At 36.3% G+C, this 20,215-nt stretch overlaps 1 protein-coding gene and 1 long non-coding RNA gene across 2 annotated transcripts in view; one reads left to right on the top strand and one right to left on the bottom strand.

Annotated features, from left to right (window-relative positions):
- Positions 1 to 2,021: 2,021 nt before the first annotated feature.
- LOC117411793 (leucine-rich repeats and immunoglobulin-like domains protein 1) overlaps positions 2,022 to 20,215 on the top strand; it is a 48,886-nt gene continuing 30,692 nt past the window's right edge. Inside the window, exon 1 of the mRNA XM_058988613.1 lies at positions 2,022 to 3,307. Within this exon, the coding sequence (XP_058844596.1) occupies positions 3,105 to 3,307 (203 nt within the window). The 5' untranslated portion in view covers positions 2,022 to 3,104. The remainder of the gene's footprint in view (positions 3,308 to 20,215) is intronic.
- LOC131697709 (uncharacterized) lies at positions 6,929 to 18,314 on the bottom strand. Its single transcript, XR_009307455.1, has 3 exons — positions 18,249 to 18,314; positions 8,408 to 8,567; positions 6,929 to 7,183 (listed from the first exon to the last, which is right to left on the bottom strand). It is a non-coding gene; the product is annotated as an uncharacterized LOC131697709 (long non-coding RNA).

Genomic DNA, 20,215 nt, shown 5'->3' with positions numbered 1-20,215 from the left:
TAAATAGACGCGTTATTGTGTTCATATCAGAAAATGTAAATAAACATGACTATATATATATATATATATATTAAATGTGACATTTCAAAAATATGACACATGTCAACATCACTGATAGCATTAATTCGTTTTAAAGTTTCTAATGCGTTCTTTGAAGGACCAGTTCTTTTACGTGAACTGCACATGATAAGGCACGGATTTGTATTTTTGTCGGTCAGTTCATGTACAGACCCCCCTTTACATTAACACGCAACCACAAAGAAAACCGCGGTGGCAAATCTTTGGTAATCCAGTTATAATGAAGTGCTCACACTTTCATCAATGTGTAAAATGCGTGCACTGCACTTCTATTAATTACTTCTGGCATTGATTTCCAGTTTCTACGTCTGTGCTGAGTTTAATAATAAAAATTGTAATTTGGTGTCTTTGTTAAATGCAGCAATACAAAAGCAGTTTTCTTGTAATTATATCATTCAAATATGACACGGTAGATGTATGTGAAGTTGTCACAAACAAGCGTTATCACGTTACGATCAAGTTATGTCCACGCTTTATGAATATGCAGGCATATTTCTATATTTTGTACTGTAATGTATGTGTCGGTCAGGTGTTCAAAACGTCAATGCATTAACTAAGTAGTTAAGGTCTGAAATAAAAACAAGTTTCATAACGTCGGAAATAAAAGCAAGATGCGATTAATACATCCCTAAAATTATAATTGAATGCAAAAACTAAATAACTCAATATTTATTTAAAAAAAACAAACAAAAAAAAAAACAACGTTTTCCCCCTTTAGTTGAGGTATACTGTACAGTATTAGATCGGTGCGGTGGAGTGTCTGTAGTAAGGCATGTTCTGTGTGTTTATTTAAATATATATTTCAGTAGATTCAAGGCAAGGGGGAGTTAAACATGGTAAATCGAATTATTTATTTTTCCTCACCAGCTCCATTGATGCACAGCTTGTGCAAAGACATGTCCGGTTGGAAAAGGGCAGAGCCTACTAATTATGATACATTGTTGGAGCTATTGTATACCGACTGGGTCGGTAAGTCGGCAAGTTTTAAACTTTATCAAAGTTAAGAAAAAAACAAGTCTGCAAGTAGGCCTACTCCAGCTTGCTCGGGAACTTTAGTATTAAATCTACTGCCTAAAAGCCCGAGATCTTATTTAATGAAACTCGGTTTCAATATTAAATAAAAAAGCAGCCTAAATATATATATATATATATTATGATTAGTATTTAAAAAAAAAAAAAAAAAACGTTTTAAACTTTATTCAGTCAGGGTAAATACGTATCGTACACAGCAGGTATGGGGTTAAAACAATACGATAAAAAGCTTGCCTCGTTTTTAGATTGGTTTAATATAGACTGCACGTCAGAAATGTATAAACTGTTTAACCTGTTATTAGTGATATATCTTAAACCACATCCCTGGAATATCTGCCAGTTATCTTTTGAATATCAAAGAAACAAATCATGTTAAAAAGCAAATTTCTTATGGGCTACTGGCGTCCTTTAATTTTGCAATAAAATGATTTCCTATTGTATGTATGATTGTTCAAATCAGTTGAATATCAATGTAACATTATTTTAAATTTAATATTTTTAAATTGTGTATGAAGATAATTTAAAAATATTATTAAGCATTGTATTTGTAGCAAAAGCGTAGTAATTATATTTTATGTCATTTGTTCTGCTTTATCAAATGCGGTCGGGGCAAGGTTAAATATACACTTCTTTTTCTACATTTATTGTACAATGTATTTCCAAAATACAACGCAAGTTAAACTGTATAAGTTAAAACTGTAATAAAAAAAAATTAAAAAAAAAAGTCTGCAGCCAAACACAAACAGTTCAAAAAGTGAGCGGTGTCACTTTAAGCAGAAGTGAGTGGTGTGGTTTCACACTCCGGGTGGGAAAGGTGGGTGTGGCTCACTGGTGATTGACAGCTGGTCAATTTTTAATCGAACCTTATGGCGCCTGAAGAACTCTGGCCGGCCAATGAGCTGACGAGCGTACACGTTTCTAAGAGCCGGGTAGCCAATAGAAGGCAAAGATGGGCTGTTTCAGAACGCTGTGATGTATCCAACGTGGGTTCAGAAGCTAAAGCTCTGAAGAAAAAAAAAAAAAAAAATCTGATGGTGCTTACGATCTGAAGTGGGGGGAATCAATTTGGTAACAATCGTATTGCTGTGATTTATCCGGCGATAGAGTACAGTTGATAAGCAACTGTACGAAACTCGTGGAGTGTGGACTGCGAAGCGTAGAAGCGAGATACCGAGTTGACGTGCGGGCTGGAAAGGTGTTTGTAGTGAAAGACGTGGAGCAGCAACAACTGAGAAATAATCTTGATCATCAAATAGATCGTCCTGCTACATTTCACTTATCAGTAGTAGGCTGTTGCAATATTGGAACTTGTTACAATTCTGAAAAAACTGTGTCAGTAAAAACATGATACACATGTAGCCTGCTTCTGAAAAGTTTTCTCACATATCATTGTTTCCAGAAAAGTGACAAGCTGGATCGTATCTTTGAATATCTGCAAGAAATCTACCACTCCATCAGCATGATGAATATTTTAGATATTTTCCACGGAAGAAGTAACACGCTTGGATGTAGAGATTTTGCATAGTTGGTGTGCAAAATAGAGTCGGCTTTTTCGGAGAATTTGCACGTTTGGAAAAGAAAACAATTGATTTTTTTTTCTCATACGTTTTAAACATCGCTGGGAGAAACCGTGAGCCTGTCTGACGGATCTCGTCTCTTACATCCTTTTAAGGGCAGCCGCTTTCGACATGCATTTAGTTTTGGCCGGCAGACAAGTTTCTTGTATTTCTTTGTAAATCGCAAACCACTTTTTAATTTTGCAATAGAGTGCAGTTCGGTTATCACAGAGCTGTTGGAAGTAGCTAACTAGTTTCACAAGGAGAATCGGGACATGCAAGCGGCTTTAACTTTCATCAATGGGCTAATGAATACCGAGCCTGCAAATGCGAATGCGGTTTGTCTATAATAACCACTAATTTTGTGTTTTTTTTTCTTAAAGCTGTTCCAATCTGTGGTTCATCTGAGCTGTAGACTATTATTAAACTGGATACAAAATGGCGGCCTCGTTGGGACAAATTGGATCGCTGCCTTATTATTTTCCGTATTTAATTTGTATTCTGGAACTGTTTATCTCCTCCGGGTTCAGCATAGATTTGCAGTGTCCTTTGAATTGTACATGCACTGGAAACCTGGTAGACTGTAGCAATTTGGGGCTGACGGATAATCCATTGGATCTCCCACCCTGGACTTCCTATCTGTAAGTATTTATTAAGTGGTCATCGACTTCAACAGGCCCTGATTTACAGTATATCACATATTTCTTCTTAAGAATTCTTAGACGAAATACAGGTACAATATCCCCATATATCTATGTAGTTAAAAATAATGTATTTATTCCAACTAAAACATTTTCCGCTAACTTGCTAGAATTAAGTTAATAATATGCAGTGTCCAAGTTAGTAATTTAAGAGTTAAACAGAACATTGGGTAAAAGCTGTTTAAATTTGATTCCATCTAGAGTTAAATGCTACACTTTATGTAATAAATGCTGTAAACATGCTAACCTTTTTAAGATTTTTAATTACAACAGCTGAGTTAAAGGTAGACATTATTTTTAAACAGTAAAAGTCCATCTAAAACTATATCGACTATTTTATATAATTACCTGTGTTTCCACTCCTGAGTGCTACCTCCGGGATCAGTCTCCCAAATATCCTTATATTGTTAACGATTGATGCAAGTAGAGGTGCAACACCGTAACAATAGATCGGAGATCAAATCTACATTGTTTATTATTTTAAAAGGAACAAAGTTAAAAACAGAGCAACGTTTTGGCCAGATGGCCTTCATCAAGCTTAAGATTTAATATTTTGTAAAACAACAGCAGACCCTGTTATAGATATTAGCTTAACTGATGACTAATTTATGAAATTATTATGATGCTCCTTTAGAGAGCGCAGAGCATGAAGCAAAACTCCAGATTCACTGTAAGATTTGTTGAGAAGTTTACAAATATTCTCGGTTTGTGGTGAAAGATGTGTAAAGATAATGTGGAGCCCTGCCAACATGTTTGCTTCCATAGTACAGTGATTGCAACAAGATTAAAAATAAAACAAAACACTTTAAACATTAAACAAATAGAAAACTTAAAAAAAAAAAATCTGAAAGATAATCAACCATTATAACATTATTGATTTTAATGTACTGCCAATCAGATGACAACACAAACAAAATCTTTATTAAATTATCAATACTTGCTTTCACTTTAGTAATGTAAAACCTCTTAGTCAAGCAGACAAACATTTGAGGACAAGCCTTTATCAACGTCTTCGTCAATCACATAAATTAGTCTATTAGTTTCTAGCTAATTCTACTTACTGAATGGATTAAAAGAATAATCAATTAGGAATGTTGGTCTTTACCCCTGATTTTGTGCAAGAGGCCTACAGAATTACTAAACCAACTCTTAAGATCTCTGAATAATGTAAACAGTGCATAAATCTTACTTTCCCTGCTTAGTGTAGGCCAATATCTTCAGTGCAGATTAAACTTTTTTTTTTTTTTTTTTTTGGTAAACCGAATATAAACTTAAGTAGATTTAAAGACACAATTTCACGTATTGAAAACTGTGTTTCAATGCTGCAAAGTTTGCACCGTTTCTCATAATGGGTGTGGGAGGTTGTATGATTTTAAAACTAGAAACCAACAACCCAAATTGTAACGCAAGTATAGTGCACTAGCAATAAACCAGACAGCTTGTAGTGTAACACCATACAGGGATGTCAAGAAATGATTGTTTGGCCCAGAAGACTAACTATTTATAACAAAGTAGGTGTGCTGCTTGTTTGGTTTCTCATCACTCATACTTTATCTTTTTTAAATGTAAGCTCTTGAGCGGAAAGCAGTGAATCTATCTATTTTTTTCACTCTGTGGTCTAAGCCCCAGAAGAAAGGCTGGTGTGTTGCTAATAAACTGTTGATGTGTCAGATTTAGTTTTTTTGTCCATACCTTGGAACGTGAGAGAATGTTTCCGACTTGCTGGCCGATGTGCATGTTTACAGTATTCAGACTGTTAGTCTGGAATGAATTTGCTAAATAGCCCGTGTCTTACTGAGACCGCCAAATGGTAAGCGGTCAAATAAAATATTTCTGGTCTGCACAGGATCCAGATTATCTAAACTATCCAAACTATTGGTGAAGATTTCTTTTTAAACTCTTTAAATTTGGATTTGGGGTTACAAAAAAAGTGTACCTTGTTTTTAACATCAAATTGGCACCTTTTCCAGGATGAAATAATTTTCTTGGCATAGTCCAGTGGTTTGGTCTTCATTTACTAGGCTTTTTAGTTTCTTTTTTTTCCTGGATAGCTGTAAAGTGTGTTTTTTTTTTTTCTGGGAGACCCGATCCTACAAAATTGCTGTTATTCAGGCCGTATTATTTAATTTTCTGCTCAAATCGTACACACACTTGCCAGACACGTTGTAAAGTGAGTTGACAGAAGAAACAGTGTTTCTGCAGGATTGCTGGGCATGTTATCTCCAGAGATACTGTAGGGAACGTGTTGCTTTCATTTCTTCCTGGCTCATACAAAACGTGTTGCAGTTACTATTCCAATATTGCTTGAAATGCAAGTTATTCTTGGTTGTAGAATAAAGCATAATTTATGTGAGATTTCCTGCCCTCTGATTGTGAGATACCAGGCCTTTTTATTCTGTGCCCAGAAACCATGTTAATGCAGACTGAAAAGAATGACCACCTTTACAAAGGGGCAGGGGGCTAAATGGACCATGTAGAATGTCAGCTGCTGGGACAATGAATGTGATTCTGGGGGGAAAGGACATAAAGAATACACTCAATTTCTCAGTGGGCTGGTTGTGTCTCTTAGGGGATGATGTCAGAGGGATAGGAAACAAGAGGCAATTTAATGCACAATTCCACCTAGTCCATAGATAGTTCCAGCACATACTGTATTTTTGGTCATGTGTGCGTTTATTTAACTGCATACTGACGCAAGGATCTAATCGAAGCAGTAAAAGGAGATGGAATGAAAGGTTTGCTCTGATTACACTGTTTGCAGGAGAGTTAATTCACACTTTAAATTTTAGTGTGCACAACAAAAAAATCGCATGATCCAGATTCCAGATTGGACATGTTTAACAGTGTTGTCAGGCTGCACAATACTGATTTGTGGTCAGTCATTGTGTTTATGAAATGTTTAATGCAAGTTTCTAATAAGACCATTTTGACACGGTACATTAGCATACCCCCTCCTTACCATGGCACTTCAAAAGGGCTCTTCCATTCAACAGCTATGTATAAAAGTTTATGGCACACATTGTGTTTAGATAAAGTCAACAGAGACTGACTAGCCTGGGTCACACTGTCTGTTATGAAGTGCTGCTGCTTGGGCTATGTTATAATTTATAACAAACAGTTTTGCATATGTAAAGTCCCTGCAGAATGTCTTCATACATTTAAAATGAAAGCAGCTCAATAATTCTCTCTAATAGCATAAAAGCCATACTGACATTTTGAGTTGAGTATTAACATACACTTGGAGACTAATATTTATGTAAATAATATAGCTTCACCAAGCAAAACAGAACATTTACATGTATGAAATACTAAAGCATTTTTTTTTTGCTTTAAATATAATACAAATATAATTCAGTTTAATGTATTTTATCCAGCCACACTATACAGGGCTGTTGTTGAGTGCTTTATTAGGTGAATAAACTGTCTCTTATGTTTAGCAGCCTTCCTGTAATGGTGGTGCTGCTGTCTCATTTAGAGTTGGTGTCAATGAAAACAAATGTCTCTTTTACAGATAGCTGCTCTTCACAGCCCCCTCTGTTTGTACTGTATGCACTGACAGAGTTTATAAAGTTTTGACCACCTACAGTCTGCAGTGTTCTATCAGAAACAGGTTATTAATGTTAACTTTGATCGTTCTATTGCTATAATGTATCTCAGGACACATGACATTAGCTGGCACTAAAAGCTTTTGAGTGGTACTGCGTATTTGGTGTGTTGCGCTGGTGAAGTGAGTGGTACCTTAAGTTTGCTCCAGGTTCCTTGCCAGCAACAGAGAGAGGTGAGAAGTCCTTAGGATGCTCATCAGTGTTGTATCACCTGAAGAAAAAAGGACAGAGGCCTGTGTGAAAAATCTCTTCTTAATGTCTTCCAGTTGTCTAAACATCACGCTCTTCCTTGTTTTCACAGAAGCTCTTGTGGTAATCTGTGATTGGAAGGCAGTAGAGCCGAGCGTTACATTTATGAAGAAAAACATCCTACAAATTACAATATCACGTTGAAATGCCTCTCTGTTCACTTTCTTTAATGACTGTATTACAGGGGCCTAAATGTATATTCATTTGTACAGCATACATTGTGAAAATGTCATCTGCGCTTGACAACATGAGTCCTGATGCACACTATAGTGAGAGAAGATTTATCACCTGTTGGAGAGCACTTGTTTTTTCAAGTGTTTTGTATTGTGCCCATGTCTGACCTATAGAGTAGACTTGGCAGTTGAATCTGAAAATAAGTTTACTTGTAAACTACTGCTGTGCTAATAGGTAATACCTGTACTTCGGCTCTCTTAAAGGTGTTCTGTACACTATGGCTTTAGCCATAATGTCAAGTTTGCGTGAAGGCAATTTTTGTGGCCATAACTGTTTTATGTACTGTATGAATGGGGTATTTGCAAACCTTGAACTGCCACATTGATTGTGGGCCCATAGTGACCTGAGTCCCAAGTACTTCTAGTGATTTCCTGTTTGGCCTGACCAGTGATTATTAAGTGTGCGCTTGCCGTCAACATTATGACACCCAATTGTACTGAATTTTAGATCTCCCAGTATCTTACTTCTGTCAGCAATTTGTCCTCGGCTTGGAGTGTTTATAAATGGGGGGCGGGGGGGATGAGGGCTTCCCCTTCAGGAAATTGGTTTGTTGATGGTGTGGTGTGATAGGAAGCAATAGTGGCAGCTCCTGTGGGATTGGGTTTTCTTTCACTTGGGAACCATTTCAAACTGTACAGTGGAAATGTTTTGTAAATGTTATGGTGTGCTGCGCCCGAGGTCTTTTATGCTAACTATGCGTGGCTTTTTTGTAACTCCCTGCACTTTTACAAGACCATGTTTTGAGACGGTGGCTGGGGAAAGCCGTTTAAATCTTGTGGGGTTTTTTTATTACTCCTTTCTTGTGGCTGGTCATATCTTCTGCATGGAACTTCTATGTGTGTGACTCTCTTTCTCTTTGGGCTAAATATTGCAGAAACAATAACCTAACGTGCTGGAGCCAGACGCCAGAGTGTTATTGTTAGAGGAATTTAGAACATAATTGAAAACAAACCTGAATTTCACAAAAACAAAAACAAAAAAAATAGCCGGAACAGAGCTAGTGGAGCAGAGGGGGGAGACATGATCCAAGTACTTTTAAGCGGGTGTCTACAAAGTGGTCATGATAGATGAATCATCTATGAATTCTCTACATCTGGAAACAGTTTGGAAATCTGGAAAAGACATTAGAAAAACATCAAAAAAGGTTCAGAGAGGTACAGTACAGTGAAGCAACTGGCAGAGAGTGCTGGAATTTAAGATGGAGTGGACAAAATTGACACTTGCACACCCTTTTCCCCTTTCTTATTATTCATACATAGACTTTTTATTGCATGTGATCTCTTCATAGTCGCTCCTGTCTTTATTATTATTGTTGTTGTTATTATTAATGTATTGGTCAAAGATTACCTCTCTTATTATTGATAGGCCACACCACTTGTTTTGCTTATAACTTTAAAAACACGTACAGTATTTTAAATGGCCTATTTCATTTTGCTTATTAATTAATTAATAGGTGATTCACTATTAACGGCCCCTGTTTGTTTGTATGTGAAGTTATGTTTTTTCACAATAATGTAACATACTGTATAATTTAATTTGTATTAAACATTCAGACCTTTCTGTGCTTTTATCATAAGCTAAATTTATCACTAATTTTTTTTCAAGCACTCCAGCAAATGCAGACGGAGTTCTATACTTTAAGAAATACTTAAACCATGTTCTTTCAGATTGTCTCTTGCCTATTAGCAGTTCCGTGACTGCAGCTATTCCAATGTGGTACTGGATTGAACAGGCTTGGATTTTGCTGACAAGAGGGCAGAGTGCTAGAAATGTTCAAGGAAGTTGTCACCAAGCAAGGCATGGGTACTGACTGCAAGAGCCAGATGGATACTGTACTTAAAGCTTTAGGGTATTTTGCCTTCATTGCGCTTTGTGTTGTGCTACAATTAATTTGTTTGTTGACCTGTGTTGGTTTTAAAAATTAAACCATTATTTATTTATTTTTTTCCGTGTCTGCAGAAGAACTTTTTTCTCTTCATGTTTTCTGACTTGTGAGGAAGTTGACATTTACTTCTGGATATAGAAATTGCTGCACACAAGCCTCTTCCCTGTGTCTCTGGGTTTTTGGCCTGGTTTCGGCATTGTCTCCACTTTGTTGCCTCAGGCCTATGCAGACCCTTTTAGCCTTTATTTGGACTGTTCATTTAGTGGAAAAAACGAACAGAAAACTACAAAAAGTTTTGAAAGGTCAGCCAACTACATGCTACCAAAATGTGATACTGCGAGTCTCACACAGACATAGATGATTTCCCATAATCTGTTTTGAAATCAATGTTTGTGTTTTAATATGTACATGTTTATATTCTTGCCTCAGGCTGTTTAATATTGCTAATCATAATGTTATTAAAGCTATGTTGTAAAAATGGATTGCCTTCCTGTCCCTTTCTAATAACAAAAATACATAAATAAATATTAACATGACATCAGAACTTGGAACTATTTAAAGAAAATAAAACAAGAAAAAAAAAAACACACATTACTGAATATCACTGAGCATATTTTTTTAGCCTTGTGGTCTACTAGTGCAATAACCACACAAGCTATTGGTTTGTTTTTGCATAGAGCAGTGAACTGGCTTTAAAGAGTAAGTAGTAGGACTCCGAAAAAATATATATAGCGTTACACGTCCCCACGTGTTGCTACAACTGTTTAAATAATGTACCTACAATTTTTATTTTCATTGTTAACATCCGGACAACTTTTTACACTTATAACTTTAAATTCTGTTTCAAAGCTCTTTTCAAAATGGCCACTGCAGGAACAGCAATTTAATACCATGTATAGTTATTGCTGTGTTACCTGTTTGACAATGGGCAATAATCCTTACACTATCCGTGCACTACAGCGGCCATTTTGAAAAGAGCTTTGAAACAGACTTTAAAATTCTAAGTGTAGAAAGTTGTCCGGATGTGAATAATGAAAATAAAAATTACAGGTACATTATTTAAACAGTTGGGGACGTGTAATGCTATATTTTTCAGATACTTACCCTTTTAATGTTAAGGAATGTGGCACTATATCAATTTTAATCCCAAATCCCTCAGTTCTCTGTCCTTTTATGGTGTATGTCAAGGTAGTGCAGCAATAATTTTCCGAAAATCCAGTGTGTTTAACCTGATAGAGTGAAAATAAACGCCAAGCTGTCACTGTGCCAGGCCCAGGGCTTTGGTTCAGCTGTACTAGTCTGAGCTGGCGTGCACAAGCTGAGCTGTACAGAATTACAGTGTATGTTTTAACTGTGGCAGGGTGCCTGGAACAGCTAAACAGCCACAATAACTGCTGTGGGGTCTCTGCCTGCCTTGATGTGAATAGCAAAACTGCCCCCGAACATACATACATACATACATACATACATACATACATACATACATACATTTATTCCTACAAATCATTTAGTTGAAAGTTTGGGCAAAATAGTTAAAGCGTGCTTTTAAGCGTAGTTGAGGGTACGTTGACTAACAATTAAACTTCAACTTAAAGGCTTCCCCGATTGCTTAACGGAAATGACTCTGCTTTATACTGTAGTTAGTTTTATTTTTATTTTATTTGTGTAGTGTCAGAAGTATGGTTTGTAGATTTGAGGTTTCTTTATATATATATATATATATATATATATATATATATATATATATATATATAAATATTGGGCTGTCACTCAATTACTCATTAGGTAATGATCTTGTAGCGCTGTCCTGCCTAGTAATCCTTAAAAAAAAAAAATCAATAGAATCTGAAAAAAATAAGCTATTTTTAAAAAGCATTTTTTTATTTTAGTAAATGTAACTGAACAACGTCAATCCATGAAAAATTACAGCAAAATATAATGCACAAGAACTTAGAATGGATTTTCTTTTGTCTTTCATGCAACCATAGCGCTCCTTATGAACAACCCTTTTTTACATTATATACAAAGAACCGCACAAAACCCATAATAAAAAAAAAAACAACACAGCTTACATACGTTTCAGAATCTATCACAGATTCCAATACATTGTTATATTAATTACTGTTCAGGGATTGATGCCGCAAACAGGGAGGGGAAAAAATCCACCTCTTCTGTTGACAAATTACATAGATATCAAGGACATATTTATTTGTTCAAAAATGATTTGTGTAAAAGTGTACTGGTAAATTAAAGCCTATACATAATTTATTTACACTTCTTGTTCTCTGAACTAATGGGAAACCTTCCTTTTTAAAATCCTGTTATATGTATTCACAGGGGCGTAAGGGCTAAATGTCAGTAGCCATCCTGAGCGTTCCATTTAATTATCTGCTAATACATACTTGGTAGTAATAGGATGACCAATTAATATGGCTGAAGTAACGTGGGATGACTGCAAACTATTCACACTCTCCTTGTATGAACACCATTGGAAAATAAAGTATGTTTCCTACCGAGTTTAATTTATACTCAAAACTTTGTAGACCTCCATTTTCTGTTCTCTCTCTACGCGATACCGCTGCATAATTTTCCACGTGCTAGTTACTTTGGATTTTGACTATATAATGCCCAGACAGAATAAATTAAATAAATAAATTTCAGCATGATTAAATTGTAAAAAAAATAAAAATAATATGCGATCAACTTTAGTTGATTAATCGGTCTGATTTAGTCTGTTATTCGGAACATCCCTAATTTTATTTATATATATATATATATGTGTGTGTGTGTGTCTGCAGTCACGAGGCTCTGCCAGACTGACTACTGAGCTATAAATGTGCCTTTATGACAGAAAGAGAAAACAGGTTTGTGCAGTGTTCTCCCTGACAGGCAGGTTATCTTAGCAGGATGGTTATATAAATGCAGGTTGTTCTTTGACCAGTTTTTTACAGTTTCAAATGAGGGGTAATAACGGCCACTGTGGTCGTCAACCTGTGCAATAAAACCCTATTGCTGAAATCACTTCACACTTTCAAAGTGCAAAGTTCTCACCCCGTTGTCTTTCATTCTCTCTCTCTCTCTATTGTTGTCAGTGAATATGTTTTAACCTGGTAATCTCCAACCAGATTTGATTGACATTGATTCTGTAGCGTAGTATAGGACCTCTGAACTCAACAGTTATGCATCTTGCATAACTGTCCTTGTGGTAAACCTAAATTACTGAGGTTATCAGGAATCCTCCAGACTGCTCACTTTTCAATACAGTATCTTAACCATATACTTGGTAGACTCATAACTTTCATAATCCAATTTCCTTGAGGCCTAGTTTGCAGCTTTATCACACTTTGTTTTTCATGGACTGTTTGTATCCCTTGCAGGCTTCTGACACAAATGCACACACTGTTTTTAAATGACTTGCTTCATAAAACTATGAAATATTTTTGTAAAAGCTATATGAGTGGAATGAACAAGGTTAGCTTTTTATTGTACTTTTGAAAATCATAAAATCAGTTAGTTGAGAATGCTTTGTCTGTATAGCCTTTCTCTTAAAAAGTCAAAGTCAGAATAAATTAACAACCAGCAATGTGATCAAATATTACTGGAGTTAGATTTTAGCATTTCAGTTGCTGTACCAGCAGGAGAATACTGCTGCTCATACCGAGGCAGAACAATTGCTCTGGACAGGCTTACAGTAGGGAGGTGTGAAGTGTTTGCTGTGTGCCTGTGTTACCAGCGAAGGGTGGGGGGGGGGACGGAGTGGAGTGTGTAGAGAGAGGCACTGTAGTGTAGCTAGGCCTCTCGACAGACGAACACGCCATGTCACCACTGAAATACAGCAGCATGTGCGACTCTGTGGGAGAGTGAGTTTTGTGGGTCACTAACTTTATGGGGGATTGAGAGAAAATACAAAACAACTGAGCTTGGAGTAAGGGTTTGCTTAAATAAATGCCATGAATCACTTGGGCTTCTGTAGACATGGGCACCTAAAAAAAAAAAAAAGATTCTGAAAGTTACTTATAGTATGATAAAGAAATTACCTAAAATAATGATTTTTTTATATATATATGTATAAACTGTTTTGTGTGCCCCTACTAATTGGTCACAAGCGATATTTAACACTGTGGGCCGCATGAACAATTCTAAAAACAAGTTTGCGGACCGCCTGCCTTATAAAGGCAGGGCAGCTCTAGATAAATATTGACACCAGAGCACCGTGTATGTTCCACAGTGTGCCAGTCATTGTACAATAAAGGAACTGTTCACTTGCAAAAGTCTGCGGTGTTAACTGGGCCAAATGGTTAGTACAGGTGCTGAATAACGTACACACCCTAACATGTAAATTCAAGCTACTGTGACATTTCATGAAATTCTAACAAACTGACCAATGTCAAACAGCAGTTTTGAGCTATTAGCAATGAGGTTTATTGAGTCTCTATGCTAGACAATGTAGTAGTCAGGAATGTGCATCAAATACTATATAGAAAATAATAATTATTAGTGTGTTTTATAATTTACTGGTGTCGTGATTTTACATTGAAGCAAAAGTGCTGAATTACTGTATAGTGGAGTGCTGATGTGCATAACGTAGACTTTTAAGGCCATAATAACGCTAAAATAAATGTCCATAAACTATCAAAAACTGTAGAGACTCGGTACATAAAATAGTTGAAAACATAACAGGAATAATGTAACAAATGCCCACTATTGAGGTACTAAGAATCCAGCCGATTACTTGGAATACCATTAATGTAAACAGTGAAGGGTTTATTGATGAAAAACATACAAGGACAGTGAAAATTAATGGGGTTTCCTCACATTTCAGATAGACTTTAGACTCCTACCTACACTCCTGCCGCGGCAAGTTAAAAAATAGTTACGGCAGGGGGCTGGGGGGGGGGGGGGGGGGGGGGGGGCTACGATATTCAAACTTTCTTTGACTTTATGTCAGACACCCTGCAATGCACACGTTTTCATGAACATGAGAAGAGGAGGAACACATTTATGGCAGTATTATATCAGAAGGCTCTGTTTAATTAAAAATAAGATTTGATATTAAATATGTTTGGCAAGCAAAAAATAAAATGTGAGATGTTAACATATTTTTAATTTTAGTAAAATAAAAAAATAGAACAAAATAATAATAAAAAAATCAAAATACTATTATGAAATAATAAAAATAATAATATTCTTCTGGCTAGATAACTGCTTTTGAAAAATAAAATAAGCAGCCCGCAAAAAGTCCTCAGAACTTGACTTTTTTTTTTTTTTTTATTTTGGACAAATTAAAAAAGAAAAAAAAAGTGTTTAAGGGGCTAATAGTATTAAGGAGTTAATGATGAATTAGAAGTAATAAATGACAAAACTAAAGTAAGGTTTCACGTCAACCACCAAGTCGTTTCCTTGTGTGAGGGGGTGAAGAGGTAATGGGTTTGAGATAACTAAATAAATTTAATACATACATTAAAGTTTTTTTTTTAATCACGAAGTTGACCAAGTTTTCCAGGTATGTTTTGACTTTTCTGTATATACAACTCCAAATGTATTCAATATACACAATAGAACTCTCACAAAACAGCTAGTTGCTTTTTCAAATCACTCCTCACACAGCGCCGCAGAAGACAGACCAACAGCACAACGCCAACTGAAAGTCCCAGAAAACCACCTGATTTCTCGTTATTCAATGGCCAAATAAAAGATACAAAAATGTATCATACAAGTGTTATAGCTGGGCTTCTAGTGTAGTTTTGAAAGCAATCCATTATTTTTAATAGGAGAATCACAGCGGTAAAGACAGTGTGTGCGCACTTTGGCCGATTCGATCAGACTGTGCATTCTAAAAGCAAAACTTGGGCCGATTAGATCGTCCCGTGCCATTTACAGAGTTAAGCATATGACAGCTACAGTAGTCAAGCGTGCGTGTGGAGGTGTATTTTTCTAAGTGTGTGCCTGGGCAGTTGAAAGGGGCCCACCAACCTTCATTTTCAGGGCCAGGGGGTGCAGCCGCACACCCTGCCCTCCCACTGGCTCCGTTACTGGTGTGTTGCATTCTGTTCCTTGATTGTTCAGACACAACTGGGTTATGTCAGAACTGGGGGTCTGTCTTTCAAGTCGGAAACAGACTAACAGGATTCCAGAGTATTCAGAAGCTGGTTTTTTTATTTATTTATTTTTGTTCTGGGGGCAAAAAAAGAAGCTTTGACTGAACCCAAGAAAGTAAAGCAGGTCAATAATTTTTTGCTTTCCGAGGTGCATTTTTATCTTTTGTTTGAGCCAAGATTGAAATTATACTGTCAGTATATATTTTGTGATTTTTATTACTGTGATATCTATCTTATTTGGGTATTGAAAGTCAACAGTGCGAGAACCACAGATTTCCTTAGAGATTGTCAATAGGATGATGTTTTTCTTGGGAAATATGTACTTTATGCATACATGCCATGTCAAGCCTTAGAGGCAATCCTGATGTGTTTGTTTTGCTGTGAAGCTTGCTTTTGCTTTTTCAAGAGAAGTAGCTGAAAGCCAAATTCCATTTATCTTTGTTGCTGAGAGTATGCAAAGGTGCTTGGTTACAACTGTTGCTGTCATAGGAGGGCCTACAGTAGCCTGCTAGGCCTCAATGCAGAGCTGATGAGAGAAATGGCAAAAAGTTTACAGTATGTGCCAGGCAATCGCTCACATTTTAAGCGCTACATTTACAGGTTGCTTTATCTTTGTCTTGAGTCAGAGGATACGTTGCATTTTAATGTTTACAGTTAACAAAACTAGACGTTACCAGATCTTTCACTGTACTGTAGTTTTATTTTTTTAACTTATTTTCTCCCGAGTACAGTATAAAACGGGTTTCCTTCTTTAGGATTAGCACAACAGCTTGCTACACAAATACAGACCCTTTCTTTTCAGTATCAAGTGAACTGCTAATTGTAGGTATTGAGGGACTATAATTGGATAATCTGCTCATCAGTGTTAAAAAAAAAAAAAAAACTCATTCTAATCTTGTTTAGCCAGGGGGTGGTAACTTGGTTTAATTTAAACCCTTTGCATTGAAATGCCATGCTCCTAGTTATGCTGTTAGACCCCCCCCCCTCCTCATTTGTACACCCCTATTGATTTTGCCCAAGCAATCTCTGCTTTGTGTGTAATAATTATTCAAATTTACAATAAAGATAAACCTAAAAGAGACGAAGTGGATAACATGTGTCAAAAGTTGTCTTTGTAGACTCCTTTACTTTACTGGCAAGGCACAATAAATCAGTCAGATTTTATTGCACAGTAATCCCATCATTTACAGACTGCAAAAGTTATCTATATGAACAAACAAACACTATTCTTACAATTTCTTTTTACTATCGGCAACATTCAAATCCCGCATTCCTTCGAATTTAAGACTTGCTTTTTTTAACCATTTCTTGCTTCTCAAAGATAGCCTGCGTCTTAAATTCAAGTACAGTATAGTGATGCATGTAATAAAATTGCCAATAAAAGACGTGACTATCCGAGTACACAAGCAGCAACGTGACTTACTGCTGAGAAAAGGCAAACCAAGCTTCATGTGGCATTCCAAGCAATTTCAGCATTTCTAACAAACCGCACCAGCTTGGACAGATCGGAAATGCTAATCAGACCCCCGTATGTTTTGACATGCCAAGCAATGTTCAATGCTGTTACGTGTTGCCTGATGCCGTGGAGTGTTGTGTCATGCTTGCTGTTGTTAGGATGTGTGATGCCGTAAGTGAGTGGTAGTAAGTGTACAACAGAGACGCCATCTTAAGTATTAGGTATACAGTTAGGGTGGGTAAAGCAGGCACCTGGCGATTTTTCCTGACAGTGCACAGCACAATAAAACAAGCTCAGTGGTTAATCTACAACACTGTTTCGTGTCAATTTTGTATGATACAACAGCGTAACTGAGGTTGTATCTTTGTAAATGCATATTTATTTGATTTATTTTTCCTCAAATGTGAGGGTGCGTCTTAAATTCAAAGGAATACGGTATATATTTAAGTTATAAACTAACCAGAGCTCAGCTATGTCTTTGTAATGGCTTCAAGATTGTATAGTTAAATAGGTGTGGCATAATCTGATTAACTGTGAAAACGAAGCTCAATAAAAGAAATCAAAGTCAAGTAAACAATCCAACTAATTTCCTTGTCACTACCAGATAAATTTAATGAGCCTGCATAGCTTGTTTTAAACTGGGAAGAACTTTGATGTGTGTGTTTTATATTGTTCAAAGAATCCGCTTTGAAAGATAAGGTTAATGTGTTGAATATAAATGTACTCGCCTTTCCTGGCTCCAGGCACTTTGAAGGAATAGTGCTGCATTATTATTTGTTCCAGTATTCATAAAGGCTAACGCTGTTTATTAACGGATAAACTCATGTGCAGGTCAAGCTTGCCAATGCCACACTGAAGGCAACAACACTGCACCGTGTGGTTTTGGATTGATAGGCCCTACTTTACGTTTTTACTTTTTAATGTCTTTAAATTATTCTTTGGCATAAGTTTGTCGGTTGAACAGGTGATTTTATAATTTGTTTTGAAAATATATTGTATTTGTCACGAAACTAATAGTGCTAGCAGAGTAATAAAAAATTCAGCAATTCTATGACTGATTGCAGTCATAGACGCTCAAAGCAATGAAAATGAGTTTGATAATAGTGCTAGTAAAAGTCTAAGGTTAGATTAAAACATTTACACAATAGTTATAATTTGTTTTTCTATTCAGTAGTAAAATGACAGGAGTGTATACTAGCCGACTGCTTTATTCAACGAGCGAAAAGTATAGTTTATTTTCATGTGCTAAATAAACACGTAATTCCTGTTGCCATAAAAAACACACACACAACTATTTGTCAAAAACAGCATCGTAATATATCGAAGCACTTGTTACATGAATAATATTACTTACCAAGTGAGGAAGGCGGTTGGGTGCCTCTTTTTTATTTGTTACAGCCATGCTTCGAATAGGGTTGCGTGGGTATATTATTGAAGAAATACGTCTGACTTGCAATTTGATGAAAACGGGTTTTATCTAAAAGAGAGAACAGGGATAGTAACAGGATAGCAGAAGATGTGTGTGTGTGTTTTTTAAACACAAAACAAAAACAACTGCCATCTTCATTTTTTTTCTATATAAGTTTATTTTTTAAAAAATATTTTATTAATATATCGCCTTCACTCTGTCAACCAAATCAGTAATACCGATCTGCTGTTCAGACAGAGTGAACAGCTGATTGTAATTAATTATTATTTGAGAACGCACCTGCCGTGAATGTAGCTAATATATGCATGCATATATTAAGGCGACTACTCGAGTACTAAAAAGATTATTAAAACAATACTAACTCGATTAATTATCCCAGCTCTAGATTAGAGTGAATGCTGAGCACTCAGTTCCCTGCTATGTTTACCATCTTTTGTTGACTGCTTAAAGTCGATTCCCATGTGACTACAGCAGCATCCTTCTCTGCTTGTCGGGGTCCTGTTCTGTTGGTTTTAAGTGGAGAAAAAGAAAGTGCGACTCACTTCTAAATTGAACTGCAGTCAGAGTTGACGGAGATACGTTTTATGAAGGGTAGAATGTTTTCTTCACAGTGCATTAATTACCCACTCACAGCACGTAGAAGTGTACGTAAATCACTTACTGTATGTATAGTTGTAGAAAATGGAACTGCAGAGATTTGAGATTCATGCAGACGAACCTAAAGGAGACATTGTTTTTTGTTAAAACTGCTAATCAATAGACATTTTCTTTTTTTAATTACATTTTATTGGATTTTTAAAAAATATATATTTTAAATAAAACAATAACTTTTCAGTGTGTGTGTGTTTAAAATAGTAACATTCTATTTTAACACACTTTTAATGCAGCAGGTAGAGGACAAGGCAATACTGTACTGTAGCAATACTATATTATAAAGAGTTATGCTAAAGCAGCCTCTCATTTTTCTCTTGAAGGAAACTAAAGCTCAACAGTATTTTGCCTTGCAGCACTTCACATTTGTCAAGCCAGCCACTTTACTGTATTTAGTTTAATTTAGTAATTGTCAGTTTATAAGGTGGGGAGCAATTTTTCTATCTGCTGTACAATGCTTTGTGTCATTTCAAAGGCTGAGGAGCGTGTGATTTTATAATGAAGCGTTTTGTCAGAGCTGTAGCTGCAGGGGATCTTCAAGAGTGCTATTATCTTGTCTCCGTGTGGAGAAATTTGAAATTGGTGGCTAGCACTGCCCTCCTCCTCCTCCTCCTCCCTCCCAGCCTCTCCGCTGTGCTCCTGTAACAGCCGGGGCATTTGCCTGATAGTGTTGGACTTCTGCTGGGGGTCTCCAGCTATGGGGAATACTGGGTACAGCAGGTATTTGTTGTTTATGATAGAATTTCTTTTTTAAATAGATTTTAGTTTTAGTTTAAATTGATTTGTAAATTTCTAAAATAAATAAGTACACTTTTCAAGGTGTCCGTTTTGTTCCTGTGAAACTTGGTGTCAAGGAAAGTGTGAAGTGAGATTCTTTTCAGTCTCCAAAGGGGTTGTGGCTGATTGAGCAGAATGAGCTGATTCTATAGGATAATACATTAGCACAGGGTTAAAACTTTGCTGCTAGGGCTTACAGTACCTGGGCATTTGATATAGTATACTGGGAATAGCATGCAGTGTTATGTTTTTTTTTTTCCTGCTGTAACTGCTGGTACTGTAAAACCTCCGACAGCCAATCTTCTTTCTTACCACTCCAGCCAAACTATATAGACGTGCAATGTTAACCGTTTTAGTGTTTATCATCGTTAAATAAATTCTGCTTCTTCTATTCTTCCTGTGTTAAAGCATTACATCTTCTTTATAATTCGTTCCAATTACATTCATTTTTTCTTCACATCAGC

The sequence above is a fragment of the Acipenser ruthenus genome, chromosome 16 (assembly GCF_902713425.1).
Source record: "Acipenser ruthenus chromosome 16, fAciRut3.2 maternal haplotype, whole genome shotgun sequence".
NCBI classification, from domain to species: domain Eukaryota; kingdom Metazoa; phylum Chordata; class Actinopteri; order Acipenseriformes; family Acipenseridae; genus Acipenser; species Acipenser ruthenus.
This window is presented reverse-complemented; position numbering and strand designations above follow the sequence as displayed.